General features: G+C 46.0%; 1 protein-coding gene across 3 annotated transcripts in view; it reads right to left on the bottom strand.

Moving 5' to 3' along the window:
• The window catches only part of IRF2 (interferon regulatory factor 2), an 85,636-nt gene that overhangs the window by 18,221 nt on the left and 46,041 nt on the right, over window positions 1-21,374 (bottom strand). For all 3 annotated transcript variants that reach the window (XM_077761991.1, XM_077762009.1, XM_077761999.1), the window contains exons 3-6: window positions 15,107-15,206; window positions 13,479-13,655; window positions 13,115-13,161; window positions 3,286-3,403 (exon numbers count right to left, since the gene is read on the bottom strand). In XM_077761991.1, coding sequence (XP_077618117.1) covers window positions 3,286-3,403; window positions 13,115-13,161; window positions 13,479-13,655; window positions 15,107-15,206 — 442 coding nt within the window. The remainder of the gene's footprint in view (window positions 1-3,285; window positions 3,404-13,114; window positions 13,162-13,478; window positions 13,656-15,106; window positions 15,207-21,374) is intronic.

A 21,374-nucleotide genomic window follows, 5' to 3' on the forward strand; every position in this document is an offset into this window, starting at 1 on the left:
AAGGAGTTTTTTTTCTCCCACTCCTTAAAAAGAAGGCAGGGATAGGTCGCTGGGCATGCTAACCTGTGCATTTAACCAGACAGGAGCGACAGAACATTAAAAGGCACATCCTGGGGCATCTGGTGGCTCAGTCGGTTGAGCGTCTGACTTCAGCTCAGGTCATGATCTCACGGTTCGTGAGCTCGAGCCGCACATCAGGCTCTCTGCTGTCAGTATGTTGCCATAGAGCCTGCTTCCGATTCTGTGTATGTCTCTCTCTCTGCCCCCCTCCAGACCCCCCCACCACTCGCTCTCACCGTGCTCATTTTTGGTGTGCACCCCTAGGTAAATCTGAAGGTGCATTCAGCACTTTCAAGAAGGCAAGACCAGGGCCCAGCTCACCGAAGGCCACAAGCCTGTGTGTGACTTCCCGCTGTCATTTGTGGCAAGAATAAAAGTCAAACAGAACAGCCATCAAGCAAGAGTCCCTGTGTCCGGGCCACGGTCCGTTCCCCGTTACTCTGCACTTAACTGGATTCACTTAGAGTGATCTCCACCCTGTCTGGAGTAAAAAGATACCGGGTGGCCAGCCTCAGAGCTTATACACAATGTAAAAAGTTGCTCTCATATCAAGTCTTCATTTCATTTCCCAATTTTAACCTCATCAACATAATGCTTAGAATGAAAACATCTGGAAGCTTTCCTCTTGGGGCCTAAATACAACACTGGAATGAACTCCAGGTTTAGAAACAAATGAACCGAACGTGAGAAATGGTGTCATTTTTCAATAAAGCATTTTTAAAAGGTTAAGAGAGACAGAATCTCTCAAGTTCTGCAGTGGCCTTGGAATCAGAATCCCTGTTTCTCACCTCCGTCCACAAATCACACAGGCTGGAATGGCTAATTAATGGTCGTGTGGGAGTGGAGACAAAAAAAAAAATCTGTGAACAGTTTAAAATTGAAGGTAGCGCTACTGTTAACAAGAATCACAAATTACCCATCTCTTTAAAATACTTGTATGGATACTTGGTATATTATTAGATACCTTTGTGAGGGCCACCAACTAATTAGAGATATTCAAACTCCTTTTACTGCCACCAATTATTATTTTATTATTAGGCCAAGGAAGAGACTCATGTAATCAAGCAGGTGATTTTCAAAACCAAACTCGGCATCCAGTCTTTGCCCCGGAAGTAAGGAAGTAATGACTCATTAAATGAGCACCAGCCCCTTGAGCTCTAATCCTACCAAAAGGGCAAAGAACAATCAACCTGACAGAGAATTTACATGCCAAAGACTCAAGCAAATGTTTAAGGGGGAAAAAAAGGCAAAGAAAACTCTAATACCACTCTGGCTTTTGTTTGCCATTTTATTTGAGGCTGAATGCACCTCATAAATGATGCGGAGCTCAAAACCAATCAGCTCCCTCGAAACAGCTGAATCTTAAAGTCCCTGGAGTCTTGGCAAATTATCTTGGTTTTTTTGTGTGTTTTTTTTTAAAGGGTTCAATGGGCAAGGCTTTCCAGAGGCCGCCAGCCTGGAGGACAGGACGACTGGCATGCAGGGCCGTTATCTGCCCATACAGCGAGCGGCCACCCTTCCTTCACACTGAGCTCTGCCAAAGCCTGCAGCATTCAGGGGGGTCCCTCCAAGCATACATCATCCTACATCCTGGTCGCCAAAACCCAGGGGGAAGGAGCGGCGAGTGACATTTGTAGCGTCCGCAGCCTCCCATCCGTACTCGGCTGAGGCTCCAGAAATGAAGGTACCTGGACAGGTTTACTCTCTTAGTTCTGTATGATCTCGCTCGTTCTTACGAGCATCAGAAGCCCTGACAGGCTACAACGTGGAGAAGAGTCTAAGGGACCCAAAGGCACCTGAGGGCAAAGCCTGGTTGTAGATTCTGGGGCTGGAGCTGGAAGAGAGGGTCACGGCCAGGCCTCCACTGCTGCAGAGCCCCCACCCGTCCACGCCGTGCAGCGGCCCAGTGGGACTGGGTTGAGATGAAATTCACACTGGTCACCCTCCTGCCTAAAACCCTCCAAGGGGTGGTGTTTACATTGCGTGTGTATGTAAAATGGTTGCGCACTTTACGGTCTGTTATACTTCAATTTAAAAATATATATATCTGGGAAGCCTGGGTGGCTCAGTGGGTGAGGTGTCTTTTGACTCTTGGTTTGGACTCAGGTCATGATCTCACCGTTCATGAGTCCGAGCCTTGCACTGGGCTCTGCGCTGACAGTGCGAAGCCTGCTTGGGATTCTCTCCCTCTCTCTCTGCCCCTCCCGCACTTGAACATACGCGCATGCATGCTCTCTCTCTCTCTCTCTAAAATAAATTTAAGAAAAACATTTAAAAAATAGTAAAAATAAAAAAAATATGTATTTTGAAATATACCCTCCAGCAGTTTGGGAATAAGACCCAGAGTCCTTCCCCTGCCCTGCACAGGCCCCCCTGAGCCCCCCCTCAGGGCCCCCTCTGCTGGAACCTCACCCTGCCCAGCCCTCTGGGTTTCCTCCCAGTCCTCCAAGTGGGCTCCTAAACTGGGGTTCCTACACTGGAGTCCGTGACCCGCAGTTCTGGGGCCTGCCCCACGTGGCCCCTCCTCACCCACCCACCTCAGAGGAAACGGCGCTCCTTAGAGAAGCCTCCAGTTGAAACCTGGGCCCAGATAGTCTCTTGTTCTTTTCTTTGCAGCATTCTTCTCAAATGCAAGCGCTGTAGGTAACTGTGGCTTTATGCAGGGACTGTCTGTCTCCTTCGAGACTGTCCTACTCCCCAACCAATTTCCAGCACGGAGTCTGGTATATAGAAGGTGCTCAAGACTTTTGTGGAACGAAGGGTGCCCTCTGGCAACAGGTCTCTGTGCCTCAGTTCCTTCATTTGTAAGAACGAGGGCCACTTATATGGTAGGTCTGCGAGGGTGCAGGGGCAGGGAGGGCCCACAAGGACGGTCTTCCCTCTCCTTGGTCCCAAGTTTAATGAATGAGAACACTTTTGTCCGTATGACCGTTTACTGAAAAGACGGAAAACCGCTAATCATGAGCCACTGGGGGTAAAAGAACCATTTCACCTACCAGGCTCTCGGGGAGAGTCACTCTTGAGGATGACCCATCCCAAGCTCCTTTATCTGACCTCAAAGGTCTTTCTTTGTCAGCCCTCAAATCTGGGGGCTGGACCTTTGCGTCCTGAGATGGTTCCAAGACCTCCTCCCACTGACTATGTTATTGCAAATTGCATTTTACAAACTTCAGACCCCAGGGGGCTGCTTGTGTATATGAAAAATGAGATGTCAAAACAGTTTACCTATGATGTTCACCGTACTATCCACTTCATTTTTTATAGCTGAAGTCAGGACGGCATACTCAGGAGAAAGATCACTTACTCCATTACTAAGCCCCAAAGATGACTCAACTGGTTCTTGCTAGGAAGAAGAAAAGAAAAAAGAATTGAGAACACTTCCTTTTCCCTCCTTTTTCTTAGCTTCAATTCTACCCTCTGTCTACTTTCTTTAATGTTAGGCTCATGTTCGTCTCCTGAATGCGTACCCTGCTAATCTGAATCAGCCTGAAGCTAAAGAAGCATGTTTCTGCATAGAGTACACCTGCTGTGTACTGTCTTCTTGTATCTTCCTTCGAGGAAAGGGCTCCAGCACATTTGGTTTGCTTTAATGAAATGCTTATGCCTATAGAGGATGGTCTGGGGGGTTGAGCAGGGCTGTGTCACTGTCTGGGTACCACATACCGAGCTTTTAACTCTTCCTTCTTTGAGAGAGTGCTCAAGAGGGTCAACTCCTGGCATCCTAAGGTGAGGAATCATGCCATGTCTTTTACAATTATTTCTGAGGAAAAGGTCTGCCTCAACCATTGAGCCAAGAGCAGGAACCCAGGGGACTCTGTGAATGACTTCTCCTCAGGTAAGGTTTGCCCTGGACCCTGGTCACTTGAGCACCCTGTTCTGGGAGGGTGGCTGATAACATGGGCCAGACCACATGGAAGGCTTCTTTCCGGCAATGGGAGTCCAGTTGGGCAACCCCACACCCACGGCTACACACAAATGCCTTTCGAGTGCCTGAACATCCCAGGCAGCCTGAGACTACTCATTCATCCTACTGACACAATGCAACAAATTCCTTTTCCTTAGGGTAGCTCTCAATTCTGCCTTATTCAAGTGCACCGGAGCCCTCCAATCTCTGAGAAAGCCAACTAACTTTGGGGGAGCCTGTCCCGAACATACTGACTTGCAGCATTCTGATGAGACAGCTTTTCCTCAAGGTAAGATTGTATCTGCATCTATGATCAATCAAGTCAGAAAAAAAAAAAAAAAAAAAAAAAAGCCACACAGAACAACTCCTTCGGGAAACCAAAATGAAGAGTGGGGGCAGAAGGAAAACAGGACGGGAGCAGATCACTGGGGGTAGACATGCCTGTGCTTTGAAAAATCCAGAGTGGTGGGTACCTCTAAGGCATGCCAAGTACTCCTAACAATTTATTTATGTGCTACCCAGAATCAGTGGGAAGGAGGAAGAAACTACCTCTTCCTTCACGACCCCACCTGGCCGACTCCCACCACGGTCAGTAACTCTAACTTCGAAGACATCACTTCACTACATAGCTCAGTCCTAATAAGGCTCCACACTGCATGGCTGACAAGAGGCAGCACAGGGCCAACAGAAGAGGGGCCCAGGGCAGTCCCCCTGGCACCGTCTTTACCCCTTTCTCCTGCAGAGCCTTGCGTTGCCCCATTTTTACAAGTCCAAATAGGAACTCTGCCGCTCTGGGGAAAACTCGCTTGCCTGTGACGGGAGTCTCCATCTTTTCTCTTCCTTTCTAGCCAAACTTCTGAAGAGGCGTCTGCCTTTCCCACCTTAGCCTCCTCACCCGCACCCTTATCAGGGCCTGGGGTCTGGCCGCCACCCCAGCTGTTGGCTCCGGTTCTCGGCTCCTGTGGGGCTGGGCAGACAAGCCTGCTGTCTGTCAGGCTTTGCGGTCACACGGAGCTGGGCTCACAGCCTGTCTCGGCCACCTCGTACTGGATGCAGGACCTCATCTACCCCTCTTCAAGCCTTTTCTAGGGCACTGTGGGCAGCTGTGAACTGAGGACAATAAGGGACCCACGGCCCAGGCAGGATGTGAAGATTAAATTAGATAAATATGCACCTGGCACTTAGTATCAAATAGATGCTTTCTGTTATTCAAGATCAGAACTGCTCGAGAATACAATGACCTTCCCTTGAGTCCTGTCCCTCAGCCCCACCCAACAGGGGGCACTGCAAGATCCCTCCTGACGTGACTGTCTGACGTTACTAGAATTCCCCACCTTCTGACGCCACCTGCCTCTCTCGCTGCTTCCTCGGTGGCCCCTTCTCCACATCTCCCTCCCCAGTCACGCCCCTCAATTCATTCTTCCGTGTTCCTTTTCCTCAATTGCCCAAAAGGAACTACATGTGGAACACGTAAAGGAATTATGAAAAGAGCTGCTAATCTTTATGCCTCTCTCAGGTTGTGAAGTTATTTTTTACTCACTCTGCTTCTAGGTTGCTTACAAAAGTAATGAGGGAGCCAAACGTGCATAGATTTAAAAACCTAAATTATTCTGATCTCAACTGAAGGCCTCTCAAGTGCTTCGCATGATCTACAGTTTAATTAGTGGCAAGTGATACTTCCATCAACTCTACACTTGAGAAAACTATGACTCAGAGACTAAATTAATTTTCCAAGATCACACTACTTTTAGCCTAAGGAGATACAAGAACCGAACTCCAGTCTTTGGTCACGCAACATGATCCGATTCCAGGAGCCTTCTGTCTTAGTAAACCCTGCGCTACTCCCCACAGAGATTCAGAGAGAACTATTTTCAACAGTTCTACTTCCCACCCCATCCCTGCCCTGTGCCCTGCGCTACGTCTTTAATGGAACAGAACACTCTACCAGTGGAGAGGAGTCAGACTATTTCAAACATGGTTTTATTCCTCCCATCCTACTTCAGAGATGCCCTGTTGCTTTTGAAGTCTTCGGTGCAAACCATCTCTTCGGTATTATCACTCTGGAAGGACAGTACAGTAACCTGAGGACTGAGATGTAGCGCCTCTCAGAAGGTCTCCACCCAGGGTGCAAAACAACAGGGATCTTCACTGTACTCAGTCAAACCTAAACTATGTACTTTAGAAAAAGTTTAAAAAGAGGGGGGTTCCTGGGTGGCTCAGTCAGTTAAGCCTCTGACTTTCGCTCAGGTCGTGATCTCACAGTCCATGAGTTCGAGCCCTGCATCAGGCTCTGTGCTGATGGCTCAGAACCTGGAGCCTGCTTCTGATTCTGTGTCCCCCTCTCTCTCTGCCCCTCCCTGACAATCTCTCTCTCTCCCCCCTCAAAAATAAACAAACACTCATAAAATGTTTAAAAAAGCAAAGAAGTCAAACTAAGAAAGGGGGTGCACAGTTCTCTACGGAACATGTGCATAGAGGACTTTGTCCAGCCTCTCCTGCTCCCGTACGGTGCCCATGCCTGCCCTGTCCCCTGCCTTGCTGTACCACAGCCGGGTCTGATTAATCCTGAACCAGCCTCCTCTTTCAGTTCCCTTTCTTAGTTTAGACATAGGCTGTCCCGTGAATCAACTAGTTTTGGTTTCTAAACTGCCCCCAAAAAACTAAAGATTGTGCTTAGGTTCAGACCCCTCCCTGGTGCATTAACTCTGCCAAATATTTACAACCAAGAAACTTTTTTCTCAGTATAGAATCTACAGTTTGGTCTGCAGTTGAAGGGATTTTATGCAAAAGCAAACCGGCACAAGAGAGAGTTCAAGGGCAGGGGCTGCCCTCTTTAGACCTCTAAAGTAATACATTCTTGGGTGGTCTCAAAAGCTGCACTTGGTGAAGGGGTTTGGGATGGACCAAGTCAGAGGTCAGCAAGGGGCACTCAGCCATCTGCTCCAAGCTGGTTCCATCTCATTGCTTTGCCACAGCTCCTTGTCCAGACATCCCTTTCCTTGAGGCCAAATACAATGGCCGTATGACTATCTCCATGGGCGACCCAGCCCCCCACTGCCAGAAATGCCCTAATTCATCTGAACAAAGCCCGTCTCCTTGAGGCCAAATTTAAGGACATCTCTGGGTCTCTCTACTAACTAAAATTTCAGGTTGATGGCTGGGCTTCATAAAAGCCCAGGAGACTACACCCCCCATACCATGAAGCCACTAAGAGCAAGAACTCTAATAATACAGGTTGATGCCTCCTGCGCATCCCACGACACATTCCTTCCTTCCCTAGAACTAGAACTTCCTAGAATTTCATTCTCTTCCTACTCTCATTGCAACCTCCCTTTGACTTCTCTCCTCGGCACCCTTTTCTCTTCGTCTTGTCCTTGGGTCTCTGCTTTCATCTCATACAGCTTCTCCTTAGAGACGGCATCTGTTGTCAAGGCCTCCGGTGTCATTCTGGAGTACACGACCACACGTCTACGCTCCCACCCTCACCTGAGCTCTGGGGCCTGTCAGATCCAACTCTTCTACCTGACATTGGCTGGGGGGGGGTCTGTCATCTCAAATTCAACATGTCCCAAGTTAAACTCACCCCCTTCTCCAGAAAACATGCTCCACTCCCAACATTCCCTTCTATGAGGCTGGAGTCAGGGCCTCCTCTTTGATGCACGCCTGTCTTCACCCTCTATATCCTGTGCAAACTCTCCTCCTCTCCATTCGAACTGCCGCCATCTTCATCTACCCTTTCCAGTGTGGTCTCCTCTCGTCCATTCCATCCTACTCCCAACTAACAACTCCATCATGCTCTGATCTTACCCAAGGAGTTCGACGAGGCCCTATTTCACAACACCATCCAGAGAGCTTATTCAACCACCCAGCCTTGGCACTGTGCTCGGAGAAGTACCCTCAAGAGCTGCCAGGAGTGGAAGGAGGCACCAGCGGCAAACAGGCAGGGCAAGCCCCTCACCTGCTCCATCCCGGGCAGCCCTGATTTTACTTGTTCTTCATGTGGGTTGCCAGCCTGTGTCTTCATCTGATTTTAAGGTGTAAAAACTGAAGACTTCTTTGACCGATAGAAGCAACTGTTCCAGTATCAGCAATGACAGGTGGTCTTTGGACAGCGACAGGGAGCATGTTGTTTTAATCCAGCGCAAGTCACCGTCAGAGCCAACAGCTCAATTAGAAAGTTGTGCTAGAGGGGCGCCTGGGTGGCTCAGGTGGTTAAGCGTCCGACTTCGGCTCAGGTCATGATCTCACAGTTTGTGGGTTTGAGCCCCGCATCGGGCTCTGTGCTGACAGCTCAGAGCCTGGAGCCTTTTTCAGATTCTGTNTAGGTTAAGCACCCAGCTCTTGGTTTCAGCTCAGGTCATGAGTTCGAGCCCCACACTGGGCTCTGTGCTGACAGTATGGAGCCTACTTGGGATTCTCTCTCTCTCCTTCTCTCTGCCCTCCCCCACTTACTCTGTCTCTCTCTTAAAAATAAATAAATAAAATTTAAAAAAAAAAAAATTGTGCTAAAAACAAGAGCGCCTGGGTGGCTCAGTCAGCTGAAGTGTCTGACTTCGGCTCAAGTCATGATCTCATGGTTTGTGGGTTCAAGCCCCACATCGGGCTCTGTGCTGACAGCTCAGAGCCTGGAGCCTGCTCTGGATTCTGTGTCTCCTCTCTCTGCCCTTCCCTCACTCGCACTGTGTCTCTCAAAAATAAACAAACATTTAAAAAAATGTTTTTAATAAAAACCAAATACCTGCTTTTCTGTAACTTCTACCCAGAGGTCTGCTGTCAGAACTAATACACACCAGGCCTGCTCTTTACCAAGTGGCTTTAGAGGAACCTCTTCAAATATATTTCCCATCATAGTACCAATGCTTTGATCTGGGAGCACTTTATAGTTTCAAAGCATGTCTGTTTCATCTGCAAACAATCCAATGAAGCGGGAAGTATTAATTTCTAATCCTCCTCACCCACAGTCTTTGTTTCCCACTGTTGCCTCACACAGACTCCTGCTCTAATTAAGCCGGTTTCCTGACTCATCCAGGGAAGACCAAACAGCAACTCTAACTTCCTGGCCTTCATTTGATGCTCCTGGTGCCGGGGACTGACGACCATTTTATTTGATCCCTGCCCCAAACCCTGGCTCAGGTCCCACAGCTTCCGAAAGGCCAAGAGGCACCAGGTGTGGTGAAAGAGTATGGATTCCGGAGCTAGACCAACCCCGATTCAAATCTCAGTTTCATGAAGCAGTGCTACCTTGGGGCAATTACTCAACTCCCTGTACCCCCATTTCCTCATAACCTGCCCATCACAGGGAGAGCTAAGTGACATAATAATTAGAGCTCAGAACTTGGTAGAACTTGGCTCTAAAATGTCAGCTCCCACCCTCTGTTTATCCACTTCACTACTTATTGATCTTGGCCTGGTGACATTTTTTTGAAACACATATACACACTGAAGATGCACAATATAGTATTGCTCCCTGCTGTGTGTCTTAGTCTTATTTCCTTAGATGGTTACCTTCATAGAGGCAAAGCCCAGTTCCAGTAAAACATGGCTCACTGAGCTCTGAACATACAGATTCACAAAGAGAACATCAAGGAATATCAAGGCAGAGTTTCTGCACCTCCTGCATGGCCGATGGGCCTCAGTTTCCCAGTCTCGGGGAAGCTGCTGGCTGAGGGAACATGGATCATGGAGAGAAACTGCCTGACCTACCCAAGAAAAATGCTGACACTTAGCCCACATGTTCGAAACATCATTTGCTAGTTAAAACTTCAACTTGAACTCAATGAAGACTGGGAGGCGCTTGTCTCAATAGCAATTTCTCCCACCTGGTTACCAGACACAAGGCAAATTTTCTCAGTGCAAGAAACCTATCCAGTCGACCCAGCTGCACAATGGCACAGGACATATTAACTCAGAGCGCAGGCACTGTGACGACAGAAAGTAATGTATATAGCTCAGTAAGGATAAAGCCCTTAAACTGTATGATCCCAGGCAACCTGGAGACTTAACTTTGGAAACGTTTTACACGAACGTTTTAGGAAACATAGTGGCTTTAGCGGTCACGAGCCACAGGACTTGGGAAGGCTACAGGCCTTATCTAGACTCTGCTGCTACCCTGTGTGACAGGTGCAAGCAGATTTAAATAAAAAACAGGCTGTGCTTACTTCTGATGAATCGCCTGCCTTCTGCGAAGGAACAATGTCTATCTGAGGGACAAGTCTCAGGGATGAACCATACCGTCATCACTGGCGGATTTCACTATGTACACTTGGCTGGGATGGAACCTGACCTACAGAGCTGCATGTAAGAGGAAAGCTCTCGATTGCTCCCCTGGACCAATATGGCCAAACCTCATCCAGGGCCGCCCCTTCTACAACTTGCTCAACTGAGTGGCCATATGAAAGATACTTCCATTGCTTATGTGACTGAAGGTGTCTTCTGCTTACAAGAACACCCCATGTCATCTATTCTAAGAGGCACATCTCCACAGCCCTAAAATAGGATTGCCTTGTCATTCGGTTATGGACCATGTTTCATTGTAAGCAGTTTTTCTTGCATGGACATACCTAAAAGAATGGCATATCTTATAATTACTGGCATCTATTTTCGATGGACTCTGGTAAATATGTAAGAGCCAGGTTTGTTGAAAGTGAACATCTGTTACTCCATTCTTATTGTCTATTAACGGAGAGTATGAAATTAAATCTGCATTGCAATGTAAACCCTGCGGTCCCACCTCACATGTTATATTTCTTTGTGCATCTATTTAGGGATCAAATATGTATTAAGTATCTGTTCCATACCAAGCATTGAGCTAGATGCTATGAAATCAGTGTAAATATGACACAGTCATACCTAAGACTGTACAAATTCTTCAAACTCACATATTTGTGGGGAAGTTAAACTTTTCAGACTAAACAACACTAATTAAAATGTAGGCCCTAAAAAAAATCCAAACTCCAGGAAACCTGAAATAACTAGGTTTTTTTCAATTGCAAGGAAAAACAAGTTGTTTTTTTTTTTAAAGTGATGTTAAGGAAGACCTACAAATTAAAAAAACTTGAGAGACATACCCCCCAATCACAATGTGGGAACCTTACATGGCTTTTAAATCAAGTAAACAGACCGTATAAAAATTACATCACTTACGAGACAACTGGGAATCTGAACACTCACCAGATATTTGATGCTATTGAGGAATTACTGTTAACTTTTCAGATGCAATAATGATACTGTGTTGATAGCAATTTTTAAAGAGTGTCCGTATTTTGAAGATATATACTGAAATAGTTATGGGGGAAACATGAGACGATGTGGATTTTGCTTCAAAATAGTGAGCTGAACCATCTGAAATGGTTTTTAGGAGTCAAAAATGGCTATCCGCTGGGCACCTAGGTGGCTAAGTCTGTTGAGCATCCAACTTCAGCTCAGGTCACGATTTCACTGTTCATGAGTTCCAGCCCTGAGTCGGGCTCACTGCTGTCCACACAGAGTCCACTTTGGATCTTCTTTCCCCCTTTCTCTCTGTCCCTCCCCCACTCATACTCTCTCTTTCAAAAATAAACCTTTAAAAATGTCTGCCTGCAGTTTGCAACTTCACATGGGATGCGGGGGAAGCGATGGAGGCAAGACTAAATGGCTATGGGCCGATTAATGTGGAAATTAGGGTGATGCTTGCAGAGTAAATTTTACTCAGTTGTCGCCTTTCTGTGTGCACAAAATCTTTCTACAATAAAAAGTTAAAATTGGGGTGCTTGGGTGGCTCAGTCGGTTAAGCTTCCAACTTTGGCTCAGGTCTGATCTTGCGGTTTGGGAGTTCAAGCCCTGTGTCAGGCCCTGTACTGACAGCTCAGAGCCTGGAGCCTGCTTCGGATTCTGTCTCCCTCGCTCTCTGCCCCTCCCCCACTCATGCTCTGTCTCTCTGTCTCTCAAAAAATGAATAAACATTAAAAAATTTTTTTACAAAGTTCAAACTAGGCTTTAGTACCACTCTGTATTTAAAATAAGTCACAAAGTGAAAATATTTAGAATGAAATTGGGGGCATCACTAATACTCTGCCTAAAATATTTGTTTTCCAATTTATCTCAGCTTCCCCTCAAACTCTATCTACCGTCACAAGATTAACTTTATATCAGAAGTAAATAGTCTTGTATTTTTTCCTGACTGTTTTACTAACTGGCTTGCTTTTAAACATTGTGCTGCCTGGACACTTTGTTTTTTTTCCTCAAAAGTGATAGTGGATTAGGGATCATAATACTTGGCATCACCTTTAAGGTCAGTTCTAAAGGCCCATGTGACCTTGGCCACATGACCCACAGCCTTTGGGCCCAGATCACTCAACTCCCTGGAGCCTCAGTTTCTCCACCTGCAAATGGTGTGCAGTGAACCCTGAGACAATCTTCTCTTCGTTGATCTGTAGGCCTGGGGGACATAGTGTCTGCTCTTTGCTTGGCAACGGGAGCTCATCCTCCGTTTTCCAGGGGACGTTTGGCTCTTCTCTGGCTATTTAACAAGGACTACACAATCCCCTCACACCGCAGGGGGTTCCAGACCACACAGCCTACTGAAACGCTCACACACACAAACATACCTTTGGGAGCCATGAGAGGTAGCTCTGGGTGATGGGGGGAGGGGAACAGAACAGAAAGAAACTGCTGAGAGCCGCACTAACAGGGTGTTCAAATGGACCACTGTGCCCCTAACCTAACGGCCTGTCATGGAATACAAACATAATATCAAGGTGCTACACTGTAATATCAGTATATACTACTTAGTAATACATTAAATATATTTAATAGCCTAAAAATATACTTCATATGATTGGACATATGACCAGGAGAGTAGCTGGTTGCTGGAGCTCTGCGGACACTAAGTGACCAGCTGGCAACAGATGGAGGCTGGAGTCCAGATCAGCGTGAATTTGTGACTTCATTCATAAACTGCTCAGTGAAATCGGATTAAGCAGGGGATATGCGTGTGGAGTCTACAAGAGGGGACTGGCCAAAGAGGAGACATGCAAAGCACATAAAACACGACAGCCAAAGAGGAAAGATTAAATACTTCACAGAGATCCCATTACTTGTTTTCACGAGACAAAATACGAGTCATTAATACGGTCACAAGTTTGGCTTTCTCTCTGGATAACCAAAGATTACCTTGATGTGCTTAACTCTATCTTCTTTTTCTGTCTTTGGTTTCTTTCCTGTGGCAACAAATAAAACAGTTTTGGGTTAATTTGTGAAGAACACACAGAGGAACATGTCCCCTCAATTTCTTTCTGAAACTCTCAATGAAGCTGTACATGTTTTAATGTATATATCATCAAAATTCCAATGTTTGGCTGCCTTTGGTGACGGGACCGTCACTTCCCCCAGCCAGGTGAAGGCAGGACCATCATCTACAGTGTGAACGAGTGTTCCCTCTCTCGAGTGACTACAGGCGTGGAAATACAGAAACCACAAAGGTACTACAATGTATATACGGGGATCGTGGTTTTCATCAGTAAATTTCTTTATCTACCTTTCTTAGAAGGTCGTTCAGATAACGGCAACATCCGGTATACCCTGAAGGCATTGTTTCCTTTTTTTATACTTTTATCCTTGACTTCTTCAATGTCAGGCAAGGAGTTCATGGCACATCGGAAATTCGCCTTCCATGTTTTTGGATCAGGTTTATCTACTCCTGGTTGATGCTTTCCTAACAAAAGAGCCAAAAGAATGAAGGTTAAGAAAGAGAGGGGAAGGGGAACCTGTGTGGCTCAACTGGTTGGGCATCCACCTTCAGCTCAGGGCATGATCTCACAGTTCGTGAGTTCAAGCCCCACATCGGGTTCTGTACTGACAGCTCAGAGCCTGGAGCCTGCCTCAGATTCTGTGTCTCCCTCTCTCTCTGCCCATCCCCTGTTCACACACACATTCTCTCTCTCTGTCTCTCAAAAATAAGTAGGAAAAAAATTTATTTAAAAAAGAAAAAGAGGGGGAAAATATAAGTAAAAATGTCTGGAAGCATAAGGAATGCTGGCTAGGTAGTGCAGAGAGGCCTTTTAATTCAAGGCTATACTTACAGTGGCCAACTGTCCTGGTTTGCCTGGGGCTAAGACTAAATTCCTGGGATGTGAGAATTTTTGTTTTAAAACCTGGACACTTCCGGGCAAACTGGGACAAACTGGTCACTCTGGCTCTACCAAACAGCTTGAGAAAAACTTCATAACAGAAGAAGAAAGGAGAATCTAGGTAAGTAACAGAGAAGGCTGGAAGGCCAGGAGGCCAACAAACCCTGATAACTGGAGTGGCTCTTTGTCATCTGACTCAAATATTAATCAGAAAGCCTATTCCTGTAAATAGCTCCCTACTTAAATTTTGTTATAAAGCGTCCAACTCTTGATGTCGGCTCAGGTCATGATCTCACAGTTCATGGGACTGAGCCCCGTGTCGGGCTCTGCGTTGACAGCGTGGAATCTGCTTGGGATTCTCTCTCCCTCTCTCTCTCTCTCTCTCTCTCTCTCTGCCCTTCCCTCGCTCTCTCTTTCTCTCTCAAAATAAATAACTGACCTTTAATAAATAAATATATTCTTGACTACCATTTGGAGAGATAAATCCAACCCAAGCTTACCATTCCAGAACAAACGAGTTCTGTATTCCCCTGGCACACACCTGGGGCACACAATCAGAATCCCACATTAAGTACAGGAAACTTAAGGACTAAGTTTCTCTAGCATGGGCATAGCATCACTTCTGAATGATGAAGTGTGTACCCCATGTGTCCTGGATGTGCCTGGGGACACGTCACCAGTTTTTCAGAGCTATCCTCACGAGGCCGTACGCCATACGTGTGTAGTGAGAAAAAAACACAAAACGATGGTTAACAGTGTATTAACTGTATAATCGAAATTTGCTAAGAGAGTAAAATGTCACTGTTCTCACTAAAAACAAAAACAATAAAAGGTAAATGTGACAGGTGACAGAAGTGTTCATCGATTTGATAGGGGGAAATCCTTTCACAGTGCTTACATCAGATCATCACATTGTACACTTTAAATACCTTACAATTTTATTTGGCAATTTACACCTCAGTCTAAGAAACAGAAGACATGTAAGCACACCAACAACGGCGTCTGCCTCTAGAAACAGTGCAGGGCATTTTGATACCTGTATGGATGGCCCAGTTTCTAAAGAGTGGCGCATCTTTTTCCACATCCCACCCATGTCTAGCCGCGTGCATCCAAGGGATCTGGAAAATCTTCTTTTCCTGGAAAACAAAAGCAAAAAAATAACTGCAGCCACGGGGTTCAGGCCACCTTTGCGGGAGGGAGGTTTGTAAGCCCCAACCAGTAAGAGTCTCTACGGAGTGTCACTGGGTTTGCTGATACGGTGAAATCCATCATGAACCAAACCCACCTCCCCTCTGGACCCCAAATCTTGACAGCCCATTCCGGAAAGATTCAGAGTTGCGTGGAGCCTGGCAGCATATGAATGTTATTCCAAGGTCAAAGGTGATGATTTGGGGATGTGCCAATGCATCCTGTTACCCGCGTCATTTTTCCTTAAAGGACTATAGATAACCAGCCACTGACTGCAACTTTTAATCTTATTATTACCACTGATTTCCATCGTTTGCTAAAGAGGAAGTCTGGTTGCCTTACGTAAATTAAAAATTAGGCAACTCTCCAGAATGATACCCATTTGTGCTGCTAAAAGGGAAATCAGGGTTATCTGAGGTCAGTGGCCCAGAGACCAAATACCTCAATCTACTTGTGTAGCCAACAGAAATTGAAGATGTGGTCTAATGTCCTAACCCCTAAGCGTCTCCTGCCCTGCATGGAAGAGCAAGACGGGCAAACGAAGATGTACTCAGTGTCCAGAGATGATACTACTTTTCTGGAGAAGTGTCTTGGTGCAATTCTTACAGTAGACCCTCTCCATCTCTCTTACAGCCCAAGAGGTTAATTCAAAGTAGCTGGAATCAACCCTGGCAAGCAAAAGATTAGAAGCCAGCACTTTGGAAACAAAGTCATGCTCATGTGCAACATGTTCAATCAGCTCTCCGGACAGGACCAGCAATTACTGAGTTCCCGTGACACTTTACATCTGACTGTCCACATGGTCACATGGTCTCAGTTTTGTTTTCTGCAAGAACCTACGGAGCTCCACGTATGTTATTATTTCTGTTTCACAGCTGAGGAAACCGAGAAACAGAATTAAATTCTATAGCCAAGGAAATTATCATAGTGTCTGAATTCAAAACCATGTCAGGTGATCCCATGTTCAATCACTTAATCAACCACACACCGTCTCCCAGACAATCCTATGCCACATCTGTTGTCTTGGATTCTGTGGAATCTAAGCCCGGGAAAAACTGTATTTTTTGAAGCCCTCAAGGTAGTTCTGGTAGTTTCTAGGAATGGGGACCCCTGCAAAATACACTGGGGAAGAGAAGACGATGTCTGTAGGGATTTTCCACCACCTTGGTTTCACACAGTGAAAGACAGAAAGGGTCCCAACTGACCCAAAAAGGGACTCAGTGCCTCTCTATAGAGCCGATCACAAAGCCTGAACTAAAAATATTTCAGAACATTTGAGAGTTCCCCCAAAACTGTTAAAACTTAAAAGAACTGAAAGCCAGAGGCTTTTCATAAACCTCTCCTTGTTCCTTCTGTATCATCGACCGAGACTGCGTGGTTTCAGGTTAGCCATCTCCAAACGGCAGGGATGAGCAAAGGGCTTGTTGAAATTTTATTTTTTTAATGTAGATGAAAATCAGAGGGCAAAATCATTTTAATGTCATTTTTGATGTTCACATGGAAATGAAAAAAAAAATTATTTCCGTGAAAAAGCTTCTCCTCAAAAGAACAACCAGAATCTAAAGGCTTATGCTTCAAGACCTAGGCCCTTCAAAGAATTAGCTGTTGGACCTTTCTGTAGGTCAAAGGAGTTCTGGAGGTCAGTCACCCAAGCTGAAATCTAGCTCATTAAGCACAAAGGATTCTGGTATATAGATCTTCTCAAGCATTTGTGTGCGTGGGGGCAGGCGCGCACATGCACACACACACACACACTCACACACACACATACACACACACACACACTCACACACACACATACACACACACACACTCACCCTACCAAACCTAGTCCTACAGAAACTATGCCCAAATCATGTAACAACAAACATAATGACTAAACCTAGCAATTATCCACCACAGATTCCTGGATCCTCTTTAATATGCAAAGAGTCTGAATGGACCTTTGTTGAAAGCAGATAAATAACATGGCCAATAAGCACATGAGGACACCCGGCATCACCAATCATTAGGCCAATGCAAATCAAAACAGTGAGATACCATTTCCTAACCCAGGATGGCTAGATTAAAAAAAGTTAAAAAATAAGTAATAAGTTATTGGTAAGGACATGGAGAAATGAACCCTCACACACTGCTGGTGGGAATGTCAAATGGTGTAGAAACAGCTAGTCTTCAAAAAGTTAAACACAGAGTACCCACATGACCCGGGAATTTCACTCAACAAATCACAAACAGGTGTTGAAACAAATATCTACACATGAATGTTCATAACAGTGCTACTCACAATAGCCAAATGTCCATCAATTGCTGAATGGATAAAGAAAATGTTGTATATGCATTAAATGGAATATTATTCAGCCACAAAAAGGAAAGCACTATTGACACAAGCTACAAACATGAATGAACTTTGAACATTTCGCTCAGTGAAAGAAGCCTTCCACAAAAGGCCACATATTGAATGGTTCCATTTATAGGAAGGTACAGAAAAGGCAAATTCAAAGAGGCAGAAACCAGACTAGTAGATGCCTTGCACAAGGGAAAGATTTGCAATGCCTTGCCATGGAAAGTGACTGCTTAACGGGCATAGTGTTTTCCTCTCGGGGTGATGAAAATTCTGCAAATACATGTAACTTTTTTTAAAGTGTATTTATTTATTTTCAGATAGAGCATGAGTAGGGGAGGGGCAGAGAGAAAGGGAGAGAGAATCCCAAGCAGGCTCTACACTGTCAACACAGGGCCCAATGAGGGGCTTGATCTCACAAACCATGAGATCATGACCTGAGCTGAGATCAAGAGTTGGACACTTAACCAAGGAAGCCACCCAGGTATCCCCAAAAAACTACATGTTAACTTTTAACTACTTTCTCATGTTGCAAAAAATAAACAACTAATAAATATATCACATATATATTTTTTTAAGACTATGTTAAGAGGTAAAGAGGGGGAGACTCATTTTAGAACTGGAAGAGATTCTGGGGCTGCCTGGTGGCTGAATCGGTTGAGCACCCGACTTTGGCTCAGGTCATGATTTTGTGGCTCATGAGTTCGAGCCCCGTCTAGGACTCTGTGCGGACAGCTCAGAGCCTGGTGCCTGCGGCTTCTCTGTGTCCCTCTCTCTATGCCCCTCTACTGCTTGTTCTCTCTCTCTCTCTCTCTCTCTCAAAAATAAAAACATTAAAAAAAATTTTTTTAATTGGAAGAGATTTTGACCAGTAAACATTCTGGTCATAGATCATTATGTCCTATGGGATGGTAATGGCATTGCTCTGTGTCTCTGTAAACCCTGGGACATCAGTATTTCCTATGAGAAGCCCTGAGTGTCCCATCCACATAGGATGTGCCTACCATCTATGGAAGGACAGAATGTTCCAGGCTCTACCCCTGTTTATACAGTGAGAGGACTCTGCCTGCCTGAGGGCAGGAGGGAGAAGCACTGCTTGGATTGAGAAGAACATTTAAGATTATCTTGATTAATGCAGAACAAACATCTCTTGGCCCCAAATGGAAACTCATTCGTTTAACTTCCTCTGCCTCTTCTCTCCTCCACTATCTATAAGATATTCCAATTTGCTCTGCTATTTTTGTTTGGACTCCTTACCTTGTTCTGAGATGACCTCACATTTATGTTTGCAGAAGCCAGCTCGTGAATGACAGGATAAGGTCTGAAACCACCTAGTGACACTGTACACTTGGGGAGTGGCTAGGGCCCCGGGGTCCAGGCAGATGTCCCACACGAAATGAGAAGAAGAACCAGAGTGGGAATCAATCAGAGCTACAAAGGAAACGAACCTGGATATGGCTGCCTCCTTCCTTCCTCGAGAAATGGCCCAGAGAAACCACAAGCAAGCACTTGAACCAATCCAGAACTGACCTGGTCTCTTCCACAAGTCAATGGCAAGAAGGGAAAAAAAGAGGAGCTACTGTTCATAAACATGACAATCAGGAGACACTTCAAATCAGAACAACCAAACACAACCTGTGTGCCTTCTCTGGATTCTGACTGAACAAACCAACTGTACAAGCACATTTTGGGAATAGTCAGGCATTTCCGATATGGACGGTGCAGTGATGATATTATGCATCATGCATGATGATGTGCATGATTACTTATGATTAATTTATGGTTATACAATTGATAATAGTATTGTGAATATATAGAAAATGGTTTTAAGTCTTATAGATGTACACTCTCAGGGAGTCACTTTCAAATGCTATACACGCACAAGTTTTTAAAATGTTAATAACTGGGGCGCCTGGGTGGCTCAGTTGGTTGAGCACCCGACTTCGGCTCAGGTCATGATCTTGCACTTCGTGAGTTCGAGCCCCATGTCAGGTAGCTGTCAGCCTGCTGTCAGTGTGGAGCCTGCTTTGATCCTATAACTCCCTCTCTCTCTTTGCCCCTTCCCTGCTTGTGCTTGCTCACTCAAAAATGAATAAAACATTTTTTAAAAAATATTAGTAACAGTTAAATCTAGATGTGAATTTTAACACTACATGGGACTTTGCTACACTCCTCTCTAGTCATTATACTATTTAAACCTACTGTGTGTGTGCGCACAAATACTCCTAATAAAAAGTAATGGGCACTGGGATGCGTGGGTGGCTCAGTCAATTGAGTGTCCCCCTCTTAATTTCAGCTCAGGTCATGATCCCAGGGTCGTGGGATCGAGCCCTCCATGGGGCTCCATGCTCAGTGTGAAGCCTACTTAAGATTCTCTTTCCCTCTGCCTCTCTCCCTCCCTCTTCTCTTTCTGCAAAAATTTACAAAAAGTAACGGGCCAATCCAAGGCCTCTTTCATGAGCTACTGATAATGCTGCTTCCGCCAAACTTCCTCACTGCTCCTTCTGCAGAGTGCAAAGGACACATGCCACCACCGTCCTCCTCAAAATGTACTGAGAACAGGAGACGAAAACAAAGTTAAGGCATTAATCAGCCACCTATTTGTCTCTTACTAAGAATGTACTGGGTTTGGGGCGCCTGGGTGGCTTAGTCGGTTAAGCGTCCGACTTTTGCTTAGGTCATGATCTCGCGGTTCGTGGGTTCGAGTCCCGCGTCGGGCTCTGTGCTGACTGCCAGCTCAGAGCCTGGAGCCTGTTTCAGTCTGTGACTCCCTCTCTCTCTGACCCTCCCCTGCTCACGCTGTCTCTCTCTCTCTCTCCTAGAAATAAATAAAACATTTAAAAAACAAAAGAATGTACTGGGTTTGACGGGCTCTCTACTTGAGAGAAGGACAACTGTCAAGCCAATGATCTTTTATTTCTTTATTTTTTTTACTTTTGCTTTTGAAAGACAGAGCATGAGCAGGGAAGGGGCAGAGAGAGGGAGACACAGAATCCCAACCAGGCTCCAGGCTCGGAGCTGTCGGCACACAGCCCCATGCACGGCTTGAAAACGCCAACATCAAGATCATGACCTGAGCGACGTCGGATCCTCAACCGACTGAGCCACCGCAGCACCCCTGCCAAGCTGATGTTCTTAAGTCTAATTATCTTAACAACCTAAACAGTCACCAAAGCTGCTTCTCCTTGAGTACACATCATTCTCCCACTTATTCACGGGACCACATCCACCTACTGGCTCCAAGGCTCCAGGCAGGCGGCCCAGCACCCCCCAGCGGGCAGTTAAGAACCGAGGCCTCCCTGCCTGCCCTCCAGGGCCTTCCAGCACGGAGTAGCCCCCATCCGCGCCAATACACTCTGAACAACGCAGCTAAGGCACCAGTGAGGAACAGAGGCCGGGGACAGGGCCGTTTTCTCCCATCCAGGTACTAACCAGGCCCGACCCTGCTTAGCTTGCGAGATCAGACGAGATCCGGCGCGTTCAGGGCGGCCTGACCGAAGACGGCCGTTTTCGAAGAGTCACCACCAGTCTTAAGTGGGAGAAGACATTTGACGATGACCTCAAACCACGGAACACCAGCGGGGATTTCGGGCAGAGTGCTCATCAGGGAGAAGGAAATAAGAGCAAGGTCTCCGAGGTTTACGTGGGCAGATGAATGCCAAAGCCTAAGTTAGCAGAAACCTATAAAATGATGCCCTGGGGGGGGAGGGTACGGAGAGAAGACGTCCTCAGGCCATCCGAGGTGCACTGTGACGGTGACAGCCCTGCCTGAGTA

Source organism: Crocuta crocuta, unplaced genomic scaffold, assembly GCF_008692635.1.
Source record: "Crocuta crocuta isolate KB4526 unplaced genomic scaffold, BGI_CrCroc_1.0 scaffold90, whole genome shotgun sequence".
NCBI lineage: Eukaryota > Metazoa > Chordata > Mammalia > Carnivora > Hyaenidae > Crocuta > Crocuta crocuta.